Source organism: Oratosquilla oratoria, chromosome 29, assembly GCF_046742065.1.
Source record: "Oratosquilla oratoria isolate Oo_2021 chromosome 29, ASM4674206v1, whole genome shotgun sequence".
NCBI lineage: Eukaryota > Metazoa > Arthropoda > Malacostraca > Stomatopoda > Squillidae > Oratosquilla > Oratosquilla oratoria.
Genome location: NC_134805.1, coordinates 21,044,258 through 21,063,874, shown reverse-complemented (window position 1 = coordinate 21,063,874; position 19,617 = coordinate 21,044,258). Strand labels below are relative to the sequence as shown.

Below are 19,617 nucleotides of genomic sequence, written 5' to 3'. Positions count from 1 at the left end.
CTACCCACGTGGTGGCAAGTGTCTGTGTTTACAAACATAAGGCTCCAGCCATTCATGGGACGGTTTGAAACATTTGTTTACATAAGGTTGACGGGTCGGTAACGAAAGGGTTAACTATACCTATGCATTTATATATCTTATTTATTATTTACTTGATTATAGTTTTTATCTATTCATTTATTTATTTATTTATCATTATAAAAAAAAAAATTGCATCTGACCTAGATATGGACCAAAAGGTCTCCTGTTGGCATGCTCTGCCTTTGTAATCCTTTGTAAATCCCTTCAGGTTCCACTGACGTATCATCCATACACAACCCTTCTCCACCCACACCTAACCCTTGCCCTCTCCCTTACCTACTTAACAGACATTTCCCTCTTGCTCAAAACATCTTTCACCCCATCCATCCATCTCATTCTTGGTCATCCCCTCAAGTTCACTCCATTCACCTTTACTTTCCACACTCTTTTTGCTAATCTATCTCCACTTATTCTTTCCATGTGCCCAAACCATTCTAATCATTTTTCATCAGCCCTATCTGCCAGCTCACCTCCTCACCTCCTCATTTCTCACTCTATATAACCTTGTAACCCCCACCAAACTTTTCAGGCAGTTCATCTCAAACACATTTAAACTTCTCTGCTTCTCTTAAATTCCAAGTCTCCACCCCAGAGTTGTAGGCAGGGATGGTGGGTGGGGGGTGGAATGGGTGGAGATAAAGTGGATGGGAGTGGAATTAAGCCTGTTGACTTTGGCTACCTCTCTTGTAAGGGGGAAAAAGCACTGTGGGAGGTTATGCAGATTTATGGGATAGGAGGAAAGCTTTTGGGAGCTGTCAAGAGTTTTTATGAGAGTAGTAGAGCTTGTGTCAGGATTAGAAATGGAGAGAGTGAGTGGTTTGAAGTAAAGGTGGGACTTCGTCAAGGATGCGTTATGTCGCCCTGGCTGTTCAACTTATACATGGATGGGGTGGTGCGAGAGGTGAATGCTAGGGTAGTGGGTCAGGGATTGGAGATGGTTAAAGAAAATGGAGAAAAGTGGGAGGTGAGCCAGCTGTTGTTTGCGGACGACACTGCGCTTGTGGCAGGGTCAGAGGAGGGATTGAGGAAGCTGGTGGCAGAGTTTGGGAGAGTATGTGATAGAAGAAAGCTAAAGATAAATGTGGGTAAAAGTAAGGTGATGAGATGTACAAGGGGTGAAAGTGGCAGTAGACTGGAAGTGAACATTAAGGGAGAGCGACTGGAGGAAGTGGATAGTTTTAGATACTTGGGTGCAAGTGTAGCAGGAAAAGGTGGAGTGAAGGTGGAGGTAGAATGTAGATTGAGAGAAGCGAGTAAATGCCTTGGTGGATTAAAGAGTGTAATGAGGAATAGACATTTGGGAATGGATGCGAAGAGGAGACTGTATGAAGGAGTGATTGTGCCAACAGCACTGTATGGGGCAGAAACGTGGAACATAAGAGAAGAAGAGAGAAGGAGTTTGAATGTGTTTGAGATGAGGTGTCTGAGAAGTATGGTGGGGGTTACTAGGCTGGATAGAGTGAGAAATGAGGAGGTGAGGAGGAGAACAGGGGTGAAAAAGGATTTGGGAGATAGGGTTGATGAAAGAATATTAGGATGGTTTGGACACATGGAAAGAATGAGTGAAGAAAGACTAGTAAAAGAGGTATGGAAGGCAGATGTGGAGGGAGTGAACATGAGGGGACGTCCTAGGATGAGATGGATGGATGCGGTGAAGGGGGCTTTGGGGAAGAGGGGAATGTCTGTTGAGGAAGGAAGGGAGAGGACGGAAGACAGAGGTGAGTGGAGAATGGTTGTATATGGATGATGTTGTGATTGCATGAGGAGGAATGGGTGGGGGGTGGGGGGTGGGGTAGTATGTGCGAGTAAATTTTGACGCAGCCCGAAGGGATTTCTCCCCGTCCTCTCCTTATATGCAAGGGGGGACGGAGAGGGGGGGGGTCGCCGATTAAATGAAGCGGCCTTGCTGTGGATGTGCTGTGTCTTGCGACACTGCTTCTGACCCAGGGCGGTGGGCTGGGTGCAGGGATGACCCGTCATCCAGGAGGTGCTCAGATGAGAGGGAGGGTGGGAGGGGTGTGGAGTGTATTTAGGGATGAAATGGGTGGGAGTGTTTTTATGCCTTTCCCTTTTTGGCTACCTCCCTTGGAAGGGGGAAAAAGCCTTGGTATATGTATGTATATGTATGTATGTACATTACAAAGTGTTGTTTTCTTTGTTATAGTTACACTAAAAATGTCAAATTTTGAAGGATGAGTAATTCCACTGAGGAAACTGAACAATGTTGTACTACAGACAAACTAGAAGAAAAAAAAAGATAGATTTTGAGATGGATGCAACTCCTCCAAGGAGGTAAGTGACATTGCAACGGAGTTGAGACAAGATAACATGACCCTGAGCAAAAGCTTGAACAAGAAAAAGAAACAAGTTTGGCTCAGAAAGCAGAGATTGGTAAACTAAAATCCCTCGAGTACCAATAGCATAGGAAGCTCGCTGGCTTAGTGGGTTAGGGCGTTGTTACTTGTGGAGAAGATTGAGGGGATGGCAGTTTGAATCCTGCCACCAGCAAAGTTGAACCAAGGGCATGGTTCATTAAATTCCGCACTACAAAACCCTCTGTGAGGGGCACCATCCTAGCCTTCCGATAGGGGGGAGTTTGTAACGTTAAAATATATCATCATCACCAATAGCATAACTTATGCAGCCAATACCCCATATGAGGAACAGAGATTTTGATTTGATTTGGTATAACGTCACAAACTCCCCCCTATCGGGAGACTAGGACGGTGCCCCTTACAGAGGACTTTGTAGCGTGGAATTTAATGAACCATGCCCTTAGTTCAACTCGTCACAAGCAGGATTCAAATCGCCATCATCTCAACCTCCATCACAAGTAATGACGCCCTAACCCATTCGGCCAGCGAGCATTCTTAATAGCAACATAAATATATATTTCATTCAAGTAGCGGACAAACTTGATGGAGACGGTAGGCACCTCCAGACTGAATAGGGTTTCTATCAATCATAACCCCTTATATGTACACACATACATATAACAAAGGCTTTTTCCCCCTACATGGGGGGTAGCCAAAAAGAAAAAGGCATAGAAACCACGCCCACCCATTCCATTTCCTATATATTCCACTTCCCTCTTATCTTGGCTTGGTTTCTGACCCTTGTATGTAAGCAAGAGCTTCATCCACCAACTGCATAAAATCACCCATCTTTAGTCAACAAAGTTATATGAAGTAAGGTCACATAAGAAAACCTCCAAAAAATTTACCTAAAGAGAACATAATAAGGGTTATCCACTCCCCATTCCTACCTGGTAAGATCCATGGTCAAAGAATCCAGTTTCCCATTCACTCGGGTTCTGTGGGGAAGGTCTCCCTGTAAGCAGCCATCTGGGATCATATGGAGCCTTTCCTGGCATAAAACTCACTGTGCGATCTACTGGGTCTACTGGTTGTATAATGGGAAGTGGAGACATCTTGTCCTGTAAAATGAAATTCATCACACAATCAGTGAAGTTTCCAAAACCGGATAAGAAATAAATGCCAAAGTTGTGTTCAGAATATATAATGTGAAATAATGTCCATCTGCTAGAAAAAAAAAAATCAGCATAATTATGAATCATGACAGTGCTGTGAACCATTATTCAATTTTGCAAAAATAAATAAATAAATAAAGCACCAAACAATAACCTTAGGGACATAGGAGAGCCACGTAAGAATGGTGTTAATTCCTTCCAGGTCGTTGGGTGCAACGTCATGTGACAATCCATTACTGTGCATGATCTGAATGCCTCCCAGCTGGCTGTTGCTACTGTAAACTTCTTGCCCAAGGAGCTGAAAAAACAAAATGGATGGACACAGTAATCAAACTGCAACAATAATTTTTATTATGAATACAATTCAACTCGGGAAATAAAGTAATAATGAACAATTAAACACACTAAAACACACTTAATTCAACCCTACCCATGAATTTGAAATCAACAAGTCAAATCACTTTCAATATCTTTCACACACCTTGTTAAGAGCTCCTTTTCCTGTAAGAATGATGTGTGACGATTCAATCTGAACTACACGTTGACCAAGGCGAACCAAATATGCTCCTATGCCAATGGCACGACAAGTCACCAGGGAATATGTCACAATCTCGGTATATGCTTGTGATGTCTCCCCAGCAATCATGCCGGAGCCTCTCAGGTTTTCAACACCAATACCATCCTCCTTACCTATGATACAGAAAATACATTAAATCTTCCAGAGCAACACATGAATAAAACATATTTATAATACATATATATACCGAGGGCTTTTTACCACTTACAAGGGAGGTAGCCAAAGCCAAAAGACATAATTCCACTCCCACCTATTTCATCCCCACCCACTCCACTCCCATTCACCACCCCTCCCTCCCTTCCTCTTTTCTTGGCCCCTCCTGGCTGATGGTTCATCCCTGCATCTTGCCCACTGCCCTGGGTCAGAAGCAATGCAGCAAGACACAGCACATCTACAGCAAGGCCACTTCATTTAATTGACAATACCCCTTCTCCGTCCCCTCATACAGAAAAAGGGAAGACATGGAGAAATCTCTTCGAGATGCATCAAAATATCATTCACACTCCCTCAACCCCCTATCCCCCACCCACTCCCATGCATCACAGCATCATCCATACACAACCATTCTCCAATCACCCCTATCTTGTCTTCTCCCTTCTGTTCTCAATAGACATCCCCAGACATATTTATAATAATTAAGGATAAATTATTATAAATCCATGCTTACAGATAAAATACAATGAAAATTTTCTTTGTTATATGTTCAAGGTTGAAAGGATGCATCTGAATATTTTTGAGATGAATTGTTTGAAAAATATGATAGGTATTACAAGAATGGACAGAGTAAGAAATATGAAGGTGAGGCAAAGACCTGGGCATACAGGAAGAATGAAAAAGGAAAAACTAGTACAAAGAGTTGAAAGCAGATCCAGATGAAGTGAACTTCAGAGGAAGACCAAGAATGAGGTGGATGGATGGGGTGAAGAAGGCCTTGGATGCATGTGGATTGCCTGTGGAGCAAGGAAGACAAAATAGAATGGGAGATTGTGAAAGGATGATGCAGCCTGAAGGGATGCTTTTCTAATGTGTTCCACCGAGTCTTTTGAGTGGATGAAGAAGGTGGTCACCCTATAATGAAATAGTAAAGATAAAACAAGCTTTGGATATCAGGCCCTACTGTGGAAGTGCTGTACTTCATTGCACTGTCTCTGACCCAAACATGTTGGTGCCGAGATGGATGGGGCATTAAATGGGTTTTAACATGTACAAAGTGGGTGGGTGCTTTGACATGGCCACCCTCTATGTAAGAGTTTAAGACCATTTGACATTTACATGTAAAATATAAAGCTACTTAAATACAATGATACGCACAATTTGTTGGAACAAAACCGACAGAAATTTTTACTTAATACATATCATGCCGGAATGGTTTTCATTTCTCTCGAGAAAGATTTAGAAGCACTAAATTTGGTAGTCTATCTTGTAGATCTCATTTACTGATCTGGACATGAATGTAGTTTTTTGTAGGATGTATTGTGTGGTACAGGTGGTAGATTGTTGTATATGTTTAAGTACATTTTATTCTATTCCATTGAGGACAGGTCATCCTGCTGAAGGGGTTCATATTGGTTCTTGATGACACAAATACTAAAAATTATAAGGAAACAGTAACTTACCAATGATGTGATTGATTTTGTATCTTGCTTCCCCATTGTCATCAATCAACTCAGCATGAACAGATGCAATAGCAGAGACTTTCTTGAAGTCATCAGGTCTCAAATAAAGGTACTTGAACCCCTGAAAATTGGTGTACAGTTACACAGGTAAATGTGATATTTCATGCAGCTAATAATCATATGAAAATATAATTAAATCAGTTTTTTCTGCTTTCCTCACTTTTTGTTTGTCATTCCCCATGGATTCTTTCCATATCCCTGAACCATGTGCCTAAATATGTGATATGTGATATGGTTTAACGTCACACACTCCCCCCTATCGGGAGGCTAGGACGGTGCCACTCACAGAGGGCTTTGTAGCATGGAATTTAATGAACCATGCCCTTGGTTCAACTTCGCTGGCCTAAATATAAAAATTCAAAATAGTCAATCACATTACCTTATCTGGTTCCTCAGGGTTTTCCCATGCCACCCTAAATAGATGTTTTATTTCATTTGCAAGACCAATGCGAGCCCCTGAGTTGGCAGCAATATAAACTCTTGGAATCTGTAAAAAAAAAAAAAAAAAAAAAAAATTACAAATATTAATTTTCAAACATTTTAATCTAAGATCTACCGATATATTTCTTGTAATCAAATAATCTGTAATATTCCTCTTATTCACCTTTAAATATCGTGCTAGCTGTGATGCCTTCAAGAAGAGAAGATCCTCATGAGGACCAAAGGATCCTATTTGATGAGTGATGTCATTACAAATGACAATTATATCTCTTCCTTGGGGATATTCTGGTGTATGAAGAGTCATTCGCCATGCCACCATTCCAATCTGTAATTAACGTGAGAAAACAAAGACGTTAATAAATATCAATTAATAAACTTGAGGCACCTAGGTTTATGATCACCCTTCATCACTCCTTCACCTGTTCATTACCAAAAAAAATGAAATAAACAAACAGAGATAAGTGTCACCATGTGACCAACAGGGTCAAACATCAATGAATGAAATAGCTTGATGACAGCCATGTATGTACATGTTATACTAGAGATATTTCCCCTTATAGAGGAATGGCTAAATCAAACCATGCTTTGACTTTTCCGAGATCAATATTGAAAGGATAATCTCTAGTCTTTTCACTCTGCCCCATTTAATTACATTTAACAACATGAATGGGAATGTAATGGTAGCATTATCATCAACCACAGGAGCATGATTGTGTATAATGCAGTCTTCCATTGTGTTGTATGGTATGGGGTGAAGTGTTACATCCTGGGCAGCTGTTCACAATGCGGTCATCCAGCCTCTTCTGGTAGCTTAGAAGTGGAAGACTGCATTATACACAATCATGCACGCAAACAACACAACATACACTCTATAAAGGATTTGTGGGAAAACCCAGTTTTGGCTGTGGCATTCCTTGGGGAGACGGGACTGCTCGGACAGACAGTCTAGGGAACGACAACAACAACAACAACAACCACAGGAGCACAAGGAAAGAAGTACTGCCTTGCAAGTCGTCTATCAATCCCATTTTTTGAGGGAGGTAGCCAAGTCAGAGGCATGCACCCACTCCCACCCATTCTACCCCTATCCACTACCCTTGTTTCCCTCCCATTTAAGCTCCTCATGCCTGATGGGTCATCCCTGTCTCCTGCCCACTGCCTAGGTCAAAAGAAATGCAGCAAGACACAGCACATCCACAGCAGGGTCTTTTCACTTACGCAGTGATCCTCCCCTTCCATCCCCCTCCATCCATCCCCTGTGAGTAGTACAGGAGATTTAAGAAAGTAAATACATAAAAAAATCCGGTCCATAGGGGTTCCACATTAGTCCTTGAAACATTAAGTGCACATTACTATGCACTCTCTCTTTTTGTAATGGAGGACAGAAGCTGTCACAGTTTGTCAGTTCTCCTTATGTGAAATGGTGGACAGAATACAAAATTAACAGAAAGATATCTTGGATTTGGTCCATAGACCAAGTGTCAACTCCTTAAAGGCTGCACCTCCAACTGAAGGTGCAGATGTTGACGGATTTTGAAGACAGGCATTAAGGAGATATTCCTCTCTGACATCTATCTCACAAGACCATCACTTGTAGATCCTTAGCATTGGTACTTCCATCTGCTAAATATTCATCAAGAATCATTCAGAATAAAATCTATCTATATAATTTTTTCTTTTTATGGTTTAACGTCAGACACACCCTCTATTGGGAGGCTAGGACGGTGCCCCTCACAGAAGGCTTTGTAGTGTGGAATTTAATGAACCATGCCCTTGGTTCAACTTAATATTCATCAAGAATCATTCAGCATAAAATCTATCTATATATATATATATATATATATACATATATATATATATATATATATATATATATATACATATATTTTTTTTTTTTTTTTTTTTTTTTTTTTTTTTTTTTTACGTCACACACTCCCCCTATCGGGAGGCTAGGACGGTGCCCCTCACAGAGGGCTTTGTAGTGTGGAATTCAATGAACCACGTCTTTGGTTCAACTTAAATTAAGTGAAAAAAGGGTAAACTTACATCATTCTCTCCTGGAAGTCTTTTCTCTTCAACTAAATGGTCATCCTGGTCGAGAACCAATTCTACAATATTCATAAGTTGGCTTGGAATTTCATCTCCTCCACCTAGAGAGAAAATAAAAGTGTCAACAAAATAAATCCTATACAAATATAAGATCACTCCCCCCATCTTTACAGATGAAAATACTTTTTGGTGGAAATACAGGAGACAAAATGAGTATTATTCATAACCTGTAAAGTGGGGTAGTTATTTAATTTGATTAAATTCCCTTATAAGGAAAAAGACCTTTTGGTATGTATCTATTCCTCTTCCACCTCTATCTACAAAATTTTCAGTAAGTTCACATTAGCTATTACATAAATGAAAAGATCACATCATAATTAGAAAGAACTACAAACCTCTTTCTTGTATGTAATATTCCCATTGTCTTTCAAGAGCTTGACGGAACATCTCTGGAAAATCGTAGACGTACGTTGTACCATTATTTTGTGCTTGAAATCTTTTGAGCTGCAAGTAGTCTTTGGTTACGTAAGGTGTTGAGACTGGCAAACCATGCAGAGGTCCTTGCCTTGCACCAAAGCCTTCAAATTTGATCTGCAAGAACAAGACTCAAGCATTAATAATCTAGTCTTAATTTAGTTCTAGTAGGATGAAACATTACTATAATAGCTGCTGGACTAAATTTTCCCTTGAATCATTTTCAACATTAACTTCTTCAGCCTATTGAAGTATACTACAAATTTTCTCCTAATTAATACTAATTGATTTTATTCAGCTACGGATGGGCCCCTTGGCTGAGAGATTTAAAGTTATCCCATCGAACCAATTTGACCCAATGAGATCCTTTCCTGATTTCGTTCTAGTTAATGATGAACAATTGTACTGACCACTGGGCAGGATCCTAGGCTGAAAAGGTTAAACATGACACCCTTTCATCTTCAGGGTATTCTAAAAAAAAAATATCTTAAGTGCTAAATTCTACATTATTGGGCACTGAAAAATATTGCCTATAAACACTGTCGTGATAGAATTCACAGTGACAAATACATACAAACACACAAGAATTGTTAATATTTACAGATCTAGCAATCCTGGTAATTCAATAATTAGTTTTGACTACTTGTAACATACCTTGTGCCTGTAAGAGAAAACTAAGGCAATGGATTGATTGACAGCATACCTAGTATTAAAAACATGTTGGAAAAACAGGAACATCTAGTGCAGGAATTACTAGCTTTAAAAAAGGAAAGAAATCACACAAACACTATAGTTCAAATAAAAAAAAAAAAATACCGTAAAAACTCCTCTGGCAGGAGAATTATATCGGGGCCTTGGATGATGACCTTCCTCACATAAATCTTCAGCAAATTTAACCTGAGATAACAGGAGAAACCAAAACAAAGCCAATTTCTTTAATCCAAATTCTTTTTGACCTTTTTTTTTATATACAAAAACCGAATCAAAGAATGCATATGAAGATGTATGACTATTTACATATGCATGCATATATACACATGTCCATATCACTGAAGGGGTGGACAAATTTGACAGAGAAGATCTCTTAATTTGGGATGAAAGGGCATCACAGTCATAAAAATCAGTTGAAAAGGACCACATTTCAAGGATGTAAGGAAATAGTTTTCTATATAGATCCGTACACTCTTGAAATGGCCTAGAAAGATAATAAAGCCCAAGGTGGAATTGTACTGGATTCTATAGTTAGGTATGATGATTGGAATATAAAGACAGGACCCCATGAGTGTAACTCTTTTCCTGTATACTTACAATTAGGTAAGTACACACAGGATCAAGGAAAGTGAATATCAGTATGTAGTGGGGAATTGGGGAGCAAAAAAAAAATGTGAAGATCTTTATACAAAAAGGGATGCATGGGTTAGCCTTGAATATGACAAAACACGTGCAACAATAGTGTTATCCCATATTATACAAAATCCCATCATGTAGTTTCAACTTTATGCAAGTGGGGGATTGAAAAAAAAATTGCCATAAATTACAATTCTTAAACTACACACCACTGTGCCCTTTCAAGCCACATGATAAAACCTCAAACAGTGCTTCCTCCTCACTTGCCACCATAGCCTCCACAGAAAACTATCAATGAATCCTCAACCCTCCACCTCATCTACACTATGTTAACAACTGCTACATTTAATGTCTACATCATTCACCTCACTTCACTTCATTTCATAATGTCGGTATCATTACATCACTCATTCATCATCATTACAAGGATAAGACTGAAGAAACAGAGTAAAATCATTTTTGAGTGTTTGTATGCATGAGCTCATCAGAAGAAAAAGACTATACATGCAAGATTTGACACACACACAAATTCGACGAAAAATAGTGTGGGCAAATACCATACAAGAATTTAAGAACAAACTAGATGTTGCGAGATACAAAGATAGGTCACTACGAGCATAGCTCCCCTTCCCATATAATATGACTAGGTAAAACTAGGTAAATACCCACACACACACGCACAATGACATATTAAACCCAAGACAATTCGGATTCAGACAAGGAAGATCATGCACCACAAACTTAATATGCTTTTACTCAAGACTAATAGACATAGTGCAAGAAAGAAATGGATGGGCTGATTGTGCATTCCTAGACTTGCAAAAAGCCTTTGACAAAGTACCACACAGAAAACTACTAAAAAAACTGGAACACATAGGAGGAATACAGGGAAACCTACTAAAATGGATAGAGGACTTTCTGACTGGTAGAAAGATGAGAGTAGTGCTCAGAGAAAAATATTCAGACTGGAAAGAGGTGATCAGTGGAGTACCGCAAGGATCTGTGCTGGCACCAATAATGTTTGCTATCTATATGAATGACATGGATGAGGACGTGAACTGCTACATGAGCTTCTTTGCCGATGACGCCAAACTGCTAAGGAAAATAGAAACTGATGAGGACTGTGAAGCACTGCAAGCAGACCTAAATAGGGTATGGAACTGGAGTCAGAAATGGGAAGTGGACTTTAATACTAAGAAGTGTAGCATAATGGAGTTTGGAAAAAGCAAAAAACAGAATATCAGGAAAATATACAATTGGAACCAAAGAAGTAAAGAAAGTAGGATCCGAAAAAGATTTGGGAGTAATTATCACGAACGACTTGTCCTATGATATACAGATTAACAAAATTGTCGGGGAGACTTACAACTTGCTAAGATCAATAAAAGTGGCGTTTACATACTTGGACGAAGACATGATGAAAAAAATATTGGTTACATTGATAAGGCCTAGATTAGAGTATGCAGCGACATTGTGGTCCCCCAGTACCAAAAAGAATATAAAGAAAATAGAAAGAATCCAAAGAGCAGCTACAAAAATGGCACCTGCACTTGCAAACCTATCATACGAAGAGAGATTGGCTAAACTGGAGTTACCGACACTGGAGCAAAGAAGAGAGAGAGGTGACCTATTGACCATCTACAGAATCATGAAAGGCACAGAGGTACTCGATAGTGAGAACTTACTTAACTGGGACAAAAGAAACACAAGAGGACATGGAAAGAAAATAAAAAAACATAGCTATAGAAGAGAACTGAAGAAAAACAGTTTTCCTCATAGAGTTTTGGACACTTGGAACAAACTGGACAATGGAATAGTATGCGCAAAAACCATTCATGAGTTTAAAAACAAACTAGACACTGCAAGATACAAAGGCGGGACATCACGAGCATAGCTCCCCTTCCCGCAAAATACAACTAGGTAAATACACACACACACACACACACACACACGCACGCACGCACACACACACACACACACACACACACACTTCAACGAACGGACGGCTTAGAGGACGTTCTGAAGAAAAAGTGAAATTTCGTGGATCCCAAAGCAAAGGAAGTACCTATTGTATTTACAGGGTGGGGGGGAAATTGCTCGTGGTGTAGGGGAAAGTAAGGAAAAAGGAGAAGGGGAGGGATTACTGAGGGAAATGGAAGGAAATGAGGAAGGTGAGGACTTGGCCCAGGCAGGCAGACGCCATCTAAACAAACGAGGTCCGGACCAATTTAGCGATGACGAAATGTCTAACAAAAATGTAAAGATTAGAAGTATAGACAAGAGCAATACAGTAGAAGATGATGAGAATATTTTCCAGGGATTTAAAGAGGGTGGGGGGGGGGGGACAAACCCCCCCCTGATTAACAAGACTAGAAGAGAAGCTCGATAAGATGATCGAGCACTGGGAATTTAGGTTTGGTCACGTTAACAACATTGTGCAGAGGGTTGAAAAATTGGAAGAACTAGAGAAGGCGAACAAAAACTTAACTAAGGAAATTGAAGAATTAAAAAAACAGTTAAAAGAAGTAAAAGAAGAGAATAAAGTCTTAAAGGAGAATAATAAGGAGAACAAGGAGGGTTGGAAAAAAATCCAAGAAAATAGCAAAGTTGCATTTACTGACATAATCAAACAGCAAATGAATGAACAAACTGAAGACTCAGTTATTAAAGTGATGAGACAGAAGGAGAATATAGTAAGAGACTTGGCAGATAGAAAGAAATGTATAATTATATTAGGAATGGAAGAGAAACATAACCCAGATAGAACCACAAGAATCAAAGAGGAAAATGAAAAAGTAAGAAATTTACTAGAATTAGTTCAGGAAGATGAGCCAGAAATAATGAAACAAATCGAAGAGAAATTCAGGCTCGGGAAATATAGTACAGACAAGACCAGACCAATTAAGATTAAATTCAGGTCACAAACTACGGCTGAGAATATCTTATCCAAAACAGGGAAACTAGCAACAAGTGAATATAAAAAGGTATGGATAAAAAGGGAAATGAATAAAGAGGAAAGAGAGGAGGAAATAAGGAAAAGACATGAAGCTAAGAAAAAAAACGAGACCAGAACGGAGACAGAAAAACAAGAATTCTACTGGAGAGTAGTGAATATGAAATTGAAGAGAAACACAAAAGAAACACAAAAGAAACAGAGAATACAATGGAAATAACAGAAAGTTAAGAGTATCCTACACAAATATAGATGGATTAATAACAGGACTGAATGAACTGAACAAATATCTGAAAGAAAAAGATCCGGACATAATGGGAATTGTTGAAACAAAATTAAAAGGTCCACTACCACCCAACAGCATAGGACACAATACAAATAATTATTGGATTAGAAACAGAGAGAAAAAACAAGGGGGTGGAGTTATGTTCCTGACTAAGAAGGATATAAGCATGAAGAATGTCACATATGGGAACAATACAGTAGAGATGATTATGATAGAAGTAGAAGATAGAGATAAGAAGAGCAGAAAATTTGTAATAAACTACGTGCCCCCAAAAACAGCCTCGTGGGAAGAGAATGAACATAAAAGCATGTTAGAAGACACAAGAATAACACTAAACAAGATAATGGAAGATGGAGGAAGAATAGTTATGATGGGCAACTATAATTGCAAAGAAATATGCTGGGAAGAGATGACCGTAAAGGGTGGAGAAGACTCATGGGGTAGTGTTCTACTTGAGATGATTACTGACCACACAATGACACAATGGATCCAAGGGAACACCAGGTATAGAAATGAAGAAGAACCATCGAGACTAGACCTAATATTCACATCAGAACCTGAAATAGTGGAAAAGATAGAATACCAGGCACCGATAAGCAAAAGTGACCACATATTGATAGAACTAGAACTAAATGAGAAAAAATACATGAAAAGAAATGAATATAGAAAAGGAAGATTGATGTATGAAAAAGCAAATTTTGATAAAATATGAGAATTCTTCCAAAATGAAAACTGGGAAAGAATACACAAAGAAGATACAACAGTAGAAGAGAAAGGGAATATTTTGACAAAAATCTATAAAAAGGGAGTAGAAAAGTATGTCCCAAGACAAAAACAGGAAAAAGAATATATAAAGTGCTGGTACAATAAAAATTGTAGGGAGATAAAAGACAAGAGAGACAAAGCTTGGGCCAAATGGAAGAAAAACAAAAGACCAGAAAAATGGAAAATATATACTTGTTATGGAAATGAATATGTACAAAAGTGCAGAGAGGAAAAGAGAAAATATGAAAAAAATGTCATAGAAAAGTGTAAAGATCAACCAAACCTATTCTACAGATTTGTAAACAACAAACTGAAAAACAAACAAGATTTGGAGAAATTAAGACAAGGAGGAATTGAATACACAGAGGAAATTGAAATGGCAGAAATTATGAACATTTTAAATCTGTGTTTACAAGGGAGAACATACAACCTGAAGAGATTGAATGGAAAGAGAAAGTCCCCCCTATGAAAGAAATAGAAGTAACAAAGAATGAAATATTGAAACACTTGAGTAATCTTGATGTCAGAAAATCGCATGGACCAGATGAAATGGCAAACTGGATTTTGAAAGAATGCAGGAATGAACTGACAGATATAATACATAGCATAATAATCAGTTCATTGAAAGAAGGTAAAGTTCCAGAAGATTGGAAAAAAGCAAATATAGTACCTATATATAAAGGGGGAAATAAAGAAGACCCTAACAACTATAGGCCAGTCTCTCTAACAAGTACAATAGCAAAAATTTGTGAAAGAATTGTAAAAAATAGATGGGTAAAATATTTAGAAAAAAACAACGTGTTAAATCCAAGACAATTTGGATTCAGACAAGGACGATCATGCGTCACCAATTTAATATGTTTCTATTCAAGGCTAATAGATATAATACAAGAAAGAGATGGATGGGCTGATTGTGCATTTCTAGACCTAAAAAAAAGCTTTTGACAAAGTACCACATAAAAAGTTGCTTAAATTACAAACTGAAGGAGGAATACAGGGCAAACTACTAAATTGGATGGAAGACTTTTTGCAAGAAAGAAAAATGAGAGTAGTGATAAGAGACCAACACTCAAAATGGGATGAAGTAATAAGCGGTGTTCCACAAGGAACGGTTCTGGTCCCAATAATGTTTGCTATATATATTAATGATATGGAGGAAGGAATTGAAAGCTATATGAGCTTCTTTGCAGATGATGCAAAACTATTGAAAAAAGTGAACACGGAAGAAGATTGTGAATCACTACAAAGAGATCTAAACAAAGTACAGGAATGGAGTAGGAAGTGGGAAATGGAGTTCAATACAAAGAAGTGTAGTATAATGGAATTTGGAAAAAGTAAAAACAGAATAACAGGATCATATAAATTGGGAGAAGAAAGAATAAAAAAAGTAGAAAATGAAAAGGACCTGGGAGTCATTGTTATGAATAATATGTCACCTGAGAAACATATAAATAAGATTTTTGGAGAAACCTATAATTTTAACAAATTTAATAAGAACAATCAAAGTTGTATTTACATATCTGGATGAAGAAATGGTGAAGAAAATTCTAATCACCCTGATAAGACCAAGATTGGAATATGCGGCAAAGATATGGTCACCAAGTACAAAAAAATGTATAAAAAAACTTGAAAGAATACAAAGAGCAATTACAAAATTGGCACCTACACTCTCAAAACTATCATATGAAGAGAGACTAGCAAAACTTTAACTACACACTAGAGCAAAGAAGAGAGGAGATTTGATAACTATTTACAGTATCATGAAAGGCATAGAAATTACTGATAGAGAGAATCTGATAAAATGGGATGACAGAAATACAAGAGGACATGGAAAGAAAATCAAAAAGGATAGCTATAGAAGAGACCTGAAAAAGAACAGCTTTCCTCACAGAGTAATAGACAGTTGGAACAAGTTAGATGAGAAAGTGGTGTGTGCAAAAACAATACATGAATTTAAAAATAGTTTAGATAAAATGAGATATGAAAACGGGACACCACGAGCATAGCTCCCCTTCCCGTAAAATACAACGAGGTAAATACAACGAGGTAAATACGAGGTAAATACGAGGTAAATACGAGGTAAATACAACGAGGTAAATACGAGGTAAATACAATGAGGTAAATACAACGAGGTAAATACAACGAGGTAAATACGAGGTAAATACGAGGTAAATACGAGGTAAACACACACACACACACACACACACACACACACACACACACACACACACACACACATATATACAAGCAGATTGTTTAAACTGGAGCTACCAACCCTGGAACTAAAAAGAGAAACAGGCAATCTATTGGCCATTTACAGAATCGTGAAAGGCATGGAAGTCCTTGACAGATAAGACCTATTAAAGTGGGATAGAAGAAAAACAAGGAGACATTAAAAGAAACTCAAAAAAGGACATTTATAGAAGATATCTGAAAAAAACCAGCTTTCCACAGAGTGGTGGATGTTTGGAACAAATTGGACGAAACAATAGTGTGTGCAAACACCATACAAGAATTTAAGAACGAACTAGATGTTGTGAGATACAAAGACGAGTCATCACAAGCATAGTTCCCCTTCCCATATAATACAACTAGGTAAATACACACAGAAGACTTACTTAATTAGGAGAAAAAAAAACACGAGAGGACATGGAAGGAAGCTCAAAAAGGACAGTTATAGAAGAGACCTAAAAAGGACAGCTGTCCCCACAGAGTGGTGAATGTATGGAACACACTTGACGAAACAATAGTATGTGCAAAAAAAAACACGAATTTAAGGACAAATTAGACATGGCAAGACTACAGAGACAGGACACCACAAGTATAGTTCCCCTTCCCAAAAGATACAACTAAGGTAAATATACATACATACACATACATATACCAAGGCTTTTTCCCCCTTCCAAGGGAGGTAGCCAAAAAGGGAAAGGCATAAAAACACTCCCACCCATTTCATCCCTAAATACACTCCACACCCCTCCCACCCTTCCTCTCATCTGAGCACCTCCTGGATGACGGGTCATCCCTGCACCCTGCACCCTGCCCACCGCCCTGGGTCAGAAGCAGTGTCGCAAGACACAGCACATCCACAGCAAGGCCGCTTCATTTAATCGGCGACCCCCCCCCTCTCCGTCCCCCTTTGCATATAAGGCGAGGACGGGGAGAAATCCCTTCGGGCTGCGTCAAAATTTACTCACACATACTACCCCACCCCCCACCCATTCCTCCTCATGCAGTCACATCATCCATATACAACCATTCTCCACTCACCTCTGTCTTCCGTCCTCTCCCTTCCTTCCTCAACAGACATTCCCCTCTTCCCCAAAGCCCCCTTCACCCCATCCATCCACCTCATCCTAGGACGTCCCCTCATGTTCACTCCCTCCACATCTGCCTTCCATACCTCTTTTACTAGTCTTTCTTCACTCATTCTTTCCATGTGTCCAAACCATCCTAATATTCTTTCATCAACCCTATCTCCCAAATCCTTTTTCACCCCTGTTCTCCTCCTCACCTCCTCATTTCTCACTCTATCCAGCCTAGTAACCCCCACCATACTTCTCAGACACCTCATCTCAAACACATTCAAACTCCTTCTCTCTTCTTCTCTTATGTTCCACGTTTCTGCCCCATACAGTGCTGTTGGCACAATCACTCCTTCATACAGTCTACTCTTCGCATCCATTCCCAAATGTCTATTCCTCATTACACTCTTTAAACCACCAAGGCATTTACTCGCTTCTCTCAATCTACATTCTACCTCCACCTTCACTCCACCTTTTCCTGCTACACTTGCACCCAAGTATCTAAAACTATCCACTTCCTCCAGTCGCTCTCCCTTAATGTTCACTTCCAGTCTACTGCCACTTTCACCCCTTGTACATCTCATCACCTTACTTTTACCCACATTTATCTTCAGCTTTCTTCTATCACGGCACAGTGGTAGCATTCACAACTGCTGCTACAGCAGTACGAGTTTGAATCCTGCCCAAGGCTGAAATAATTTTAGTATTGCTGTGCTGCGAGTCATTATTCCAACTCTAGGGGGTGGGGAGTTGGGTGTGTGTGTGTATGCATGTCATATGCACAGAGAAATAAAGATAGAGATAAAGATATATATATATATATATATATATATATATATATATAGAGAGAGAGAGAGAGAGAGAGAGAGAGAGAGAAATGAGAGAAGAGTGAGAGAGAGAGAGAGAGAGAGAGGAGAGAGAGAGAGAGATGAGAGAAGAGAGAGAGAGAGAGAGAGACGAGAGAGGGAGAGGGGAGAGAGAGAGAGAGATTGAGAGGAGAGAGATAAGAGAGAGAAGAGAGAGAGAGAGAGGAAGAGAGGAGAGAAGAGAGAAGAGAGAGAGAGAGAGTAAGAGAGAGAGAGATGAAGAGAGAGAGAGAGAGAGAGACGAGGAGAGAGAGAGAGAGAGAGAGAGAGAGAGAGAGAGAGAGAGAGAAGAGAGAGAAGAGAGAGGGAGAGAGAGAAGAGAGAGGGAGAGAGAGAAGAGAGAGGGAGAGAGAGAAGAGAGAGAAGAGAGAGGGAGAGAGAGGGAGAGAGGAAGAGAGAGGGAGAGAGAAGAGAGAGGGAGAGAGGGAGAGAGAGCGGGGAGAGAGAAAGAGTGAGAGAGAGAAGGAGAGAGAAGAGAGAGGGAGAGAGAGAGAGAGAGAGAGGGAGAGAGAGAGAGAGAGAGGGAGAGGAGAGAGAGAGAAGAGAGAGAGAGAGAGAGAGAGAGAGAGAGAGAGAGAGAGAGAGAGAGAGAGAGAGAGAGAGAGAGAGGGAGAGAGAGAGGGAGAGTGAAAGAGAGAAAGAGAGAGAAAGAGAGAGAGAAAGAGAGAGTGAAAGAGAGAAAGAGAGAGTGAAAGAGAGAAAGAGAGAGTGAAAGAGAGAAAGAGAGTGAAAGAGAGAAAGAGAGAGTGAAAGAGAGTGAAAGAGAGAGTGAAAGAGAGAGTGAGAGAAAGAGAGTGAGAGAGAAAGAGTGAAAGAGAGAAAGTGTGAAAGAAAGAAAAAGAGAAAGAAAAAGAGAGAGAAAAAGAAAGTGAGAGAAAGTGAGAGAGAGAGAGAGAGAGAGAGAGAGAGAGAGAGAGAGAGAGAGAGAGAGAGTGAAAGAGAAAAAGAGAAAAAGAGAAAGAAAAAGAGAGAAAAAGAGAGAAAGAAAAAAGAGAAAAAGAAAGTGGGAGAGAGGGAGAGAGAGAAAGAGAGAGAGAGAGAGAGAGAGAGAGAGAGAGAGAGAGAGAGAGAGAGAGAGAGAGAGAGAGAGAGAGAGAGAGGGAGAGGGAGAGGGAGAAGGAGGGAGAGAGAGGGGGGAGAGAGGGAGAGGGAGGGAGAGGGAGAGAGAGAGAGGGGGAGAGAGGGAGAGGGAGAGAGAGAGAGAGAGAGAGAGAGAGAGAGAGAGAAGGGAGAAAGAGGAAGAGAGAGAGAGAGAGAGAGGAGAGAGAGAGGTAAAGAGAGAGAGAGGGAGAGGGAGAGGGAGAGGG

General features: G+C 39.6%; 1 protein-coding gene across 5 annotated transcripts in view; it reads right to left on the bottom strand.

Moving 5' to 3' along the window:
• ACC (acetyl-CoA carboxylase) overlaps positions 1 to 19,617 on the bottom strand; it is a 78,139-nt gene that overhangs the window by 8,870 nt on the left and 49,652 nt on the right. For 3 of the 5 annotated variants that reach the window (XM_076211865.1, XM_076211867.1, XM_076211866.1), the window contains 9 exons: positions 9,605 to 9,685; positions 8,710 to 8,905; positions 8,312 to 8,415; positions 6,429 to 6,590; positions 6,204 to 6,311; positions 5,765 to 5,885; positions 4,053 to 4,261; positions 3,726 to 3,869; positions 3,347 to 3,517 (listed from right to left, as the gene is read on the bottom strand). In XM_076211865.1, the coding sequence (XP_076067980.1) occupies positions 3,347 to 3,517; positions 3,726 to 3,869; positions 4,053 to 4,261; positions 5,765 to 5,885; positions 6,204 to 6,311; positions 6,429 to 6,590; positions 8,312 to 8,415; positions 8,710 to 8,905; positions 9,605 to 9,685 (1,296 nt within the window). The remainder of the gene's footprint in view (positions 1 to 3,346; positions 3,518 to 3,725; positions 3,870 to 4,052; positions 4,262 to 5,764; positions 5,886 to 6,203; positions 6,312 to 6,428; positions 6,591 to 8,311; positions 8,416 to 8,709; positions 8,906 to 9,604; positions 9,686 to 19,617) is intronic. The other 2 variants (XM_076211869.1, XM_076211870.1) reach the window with 1 other exon arrangement.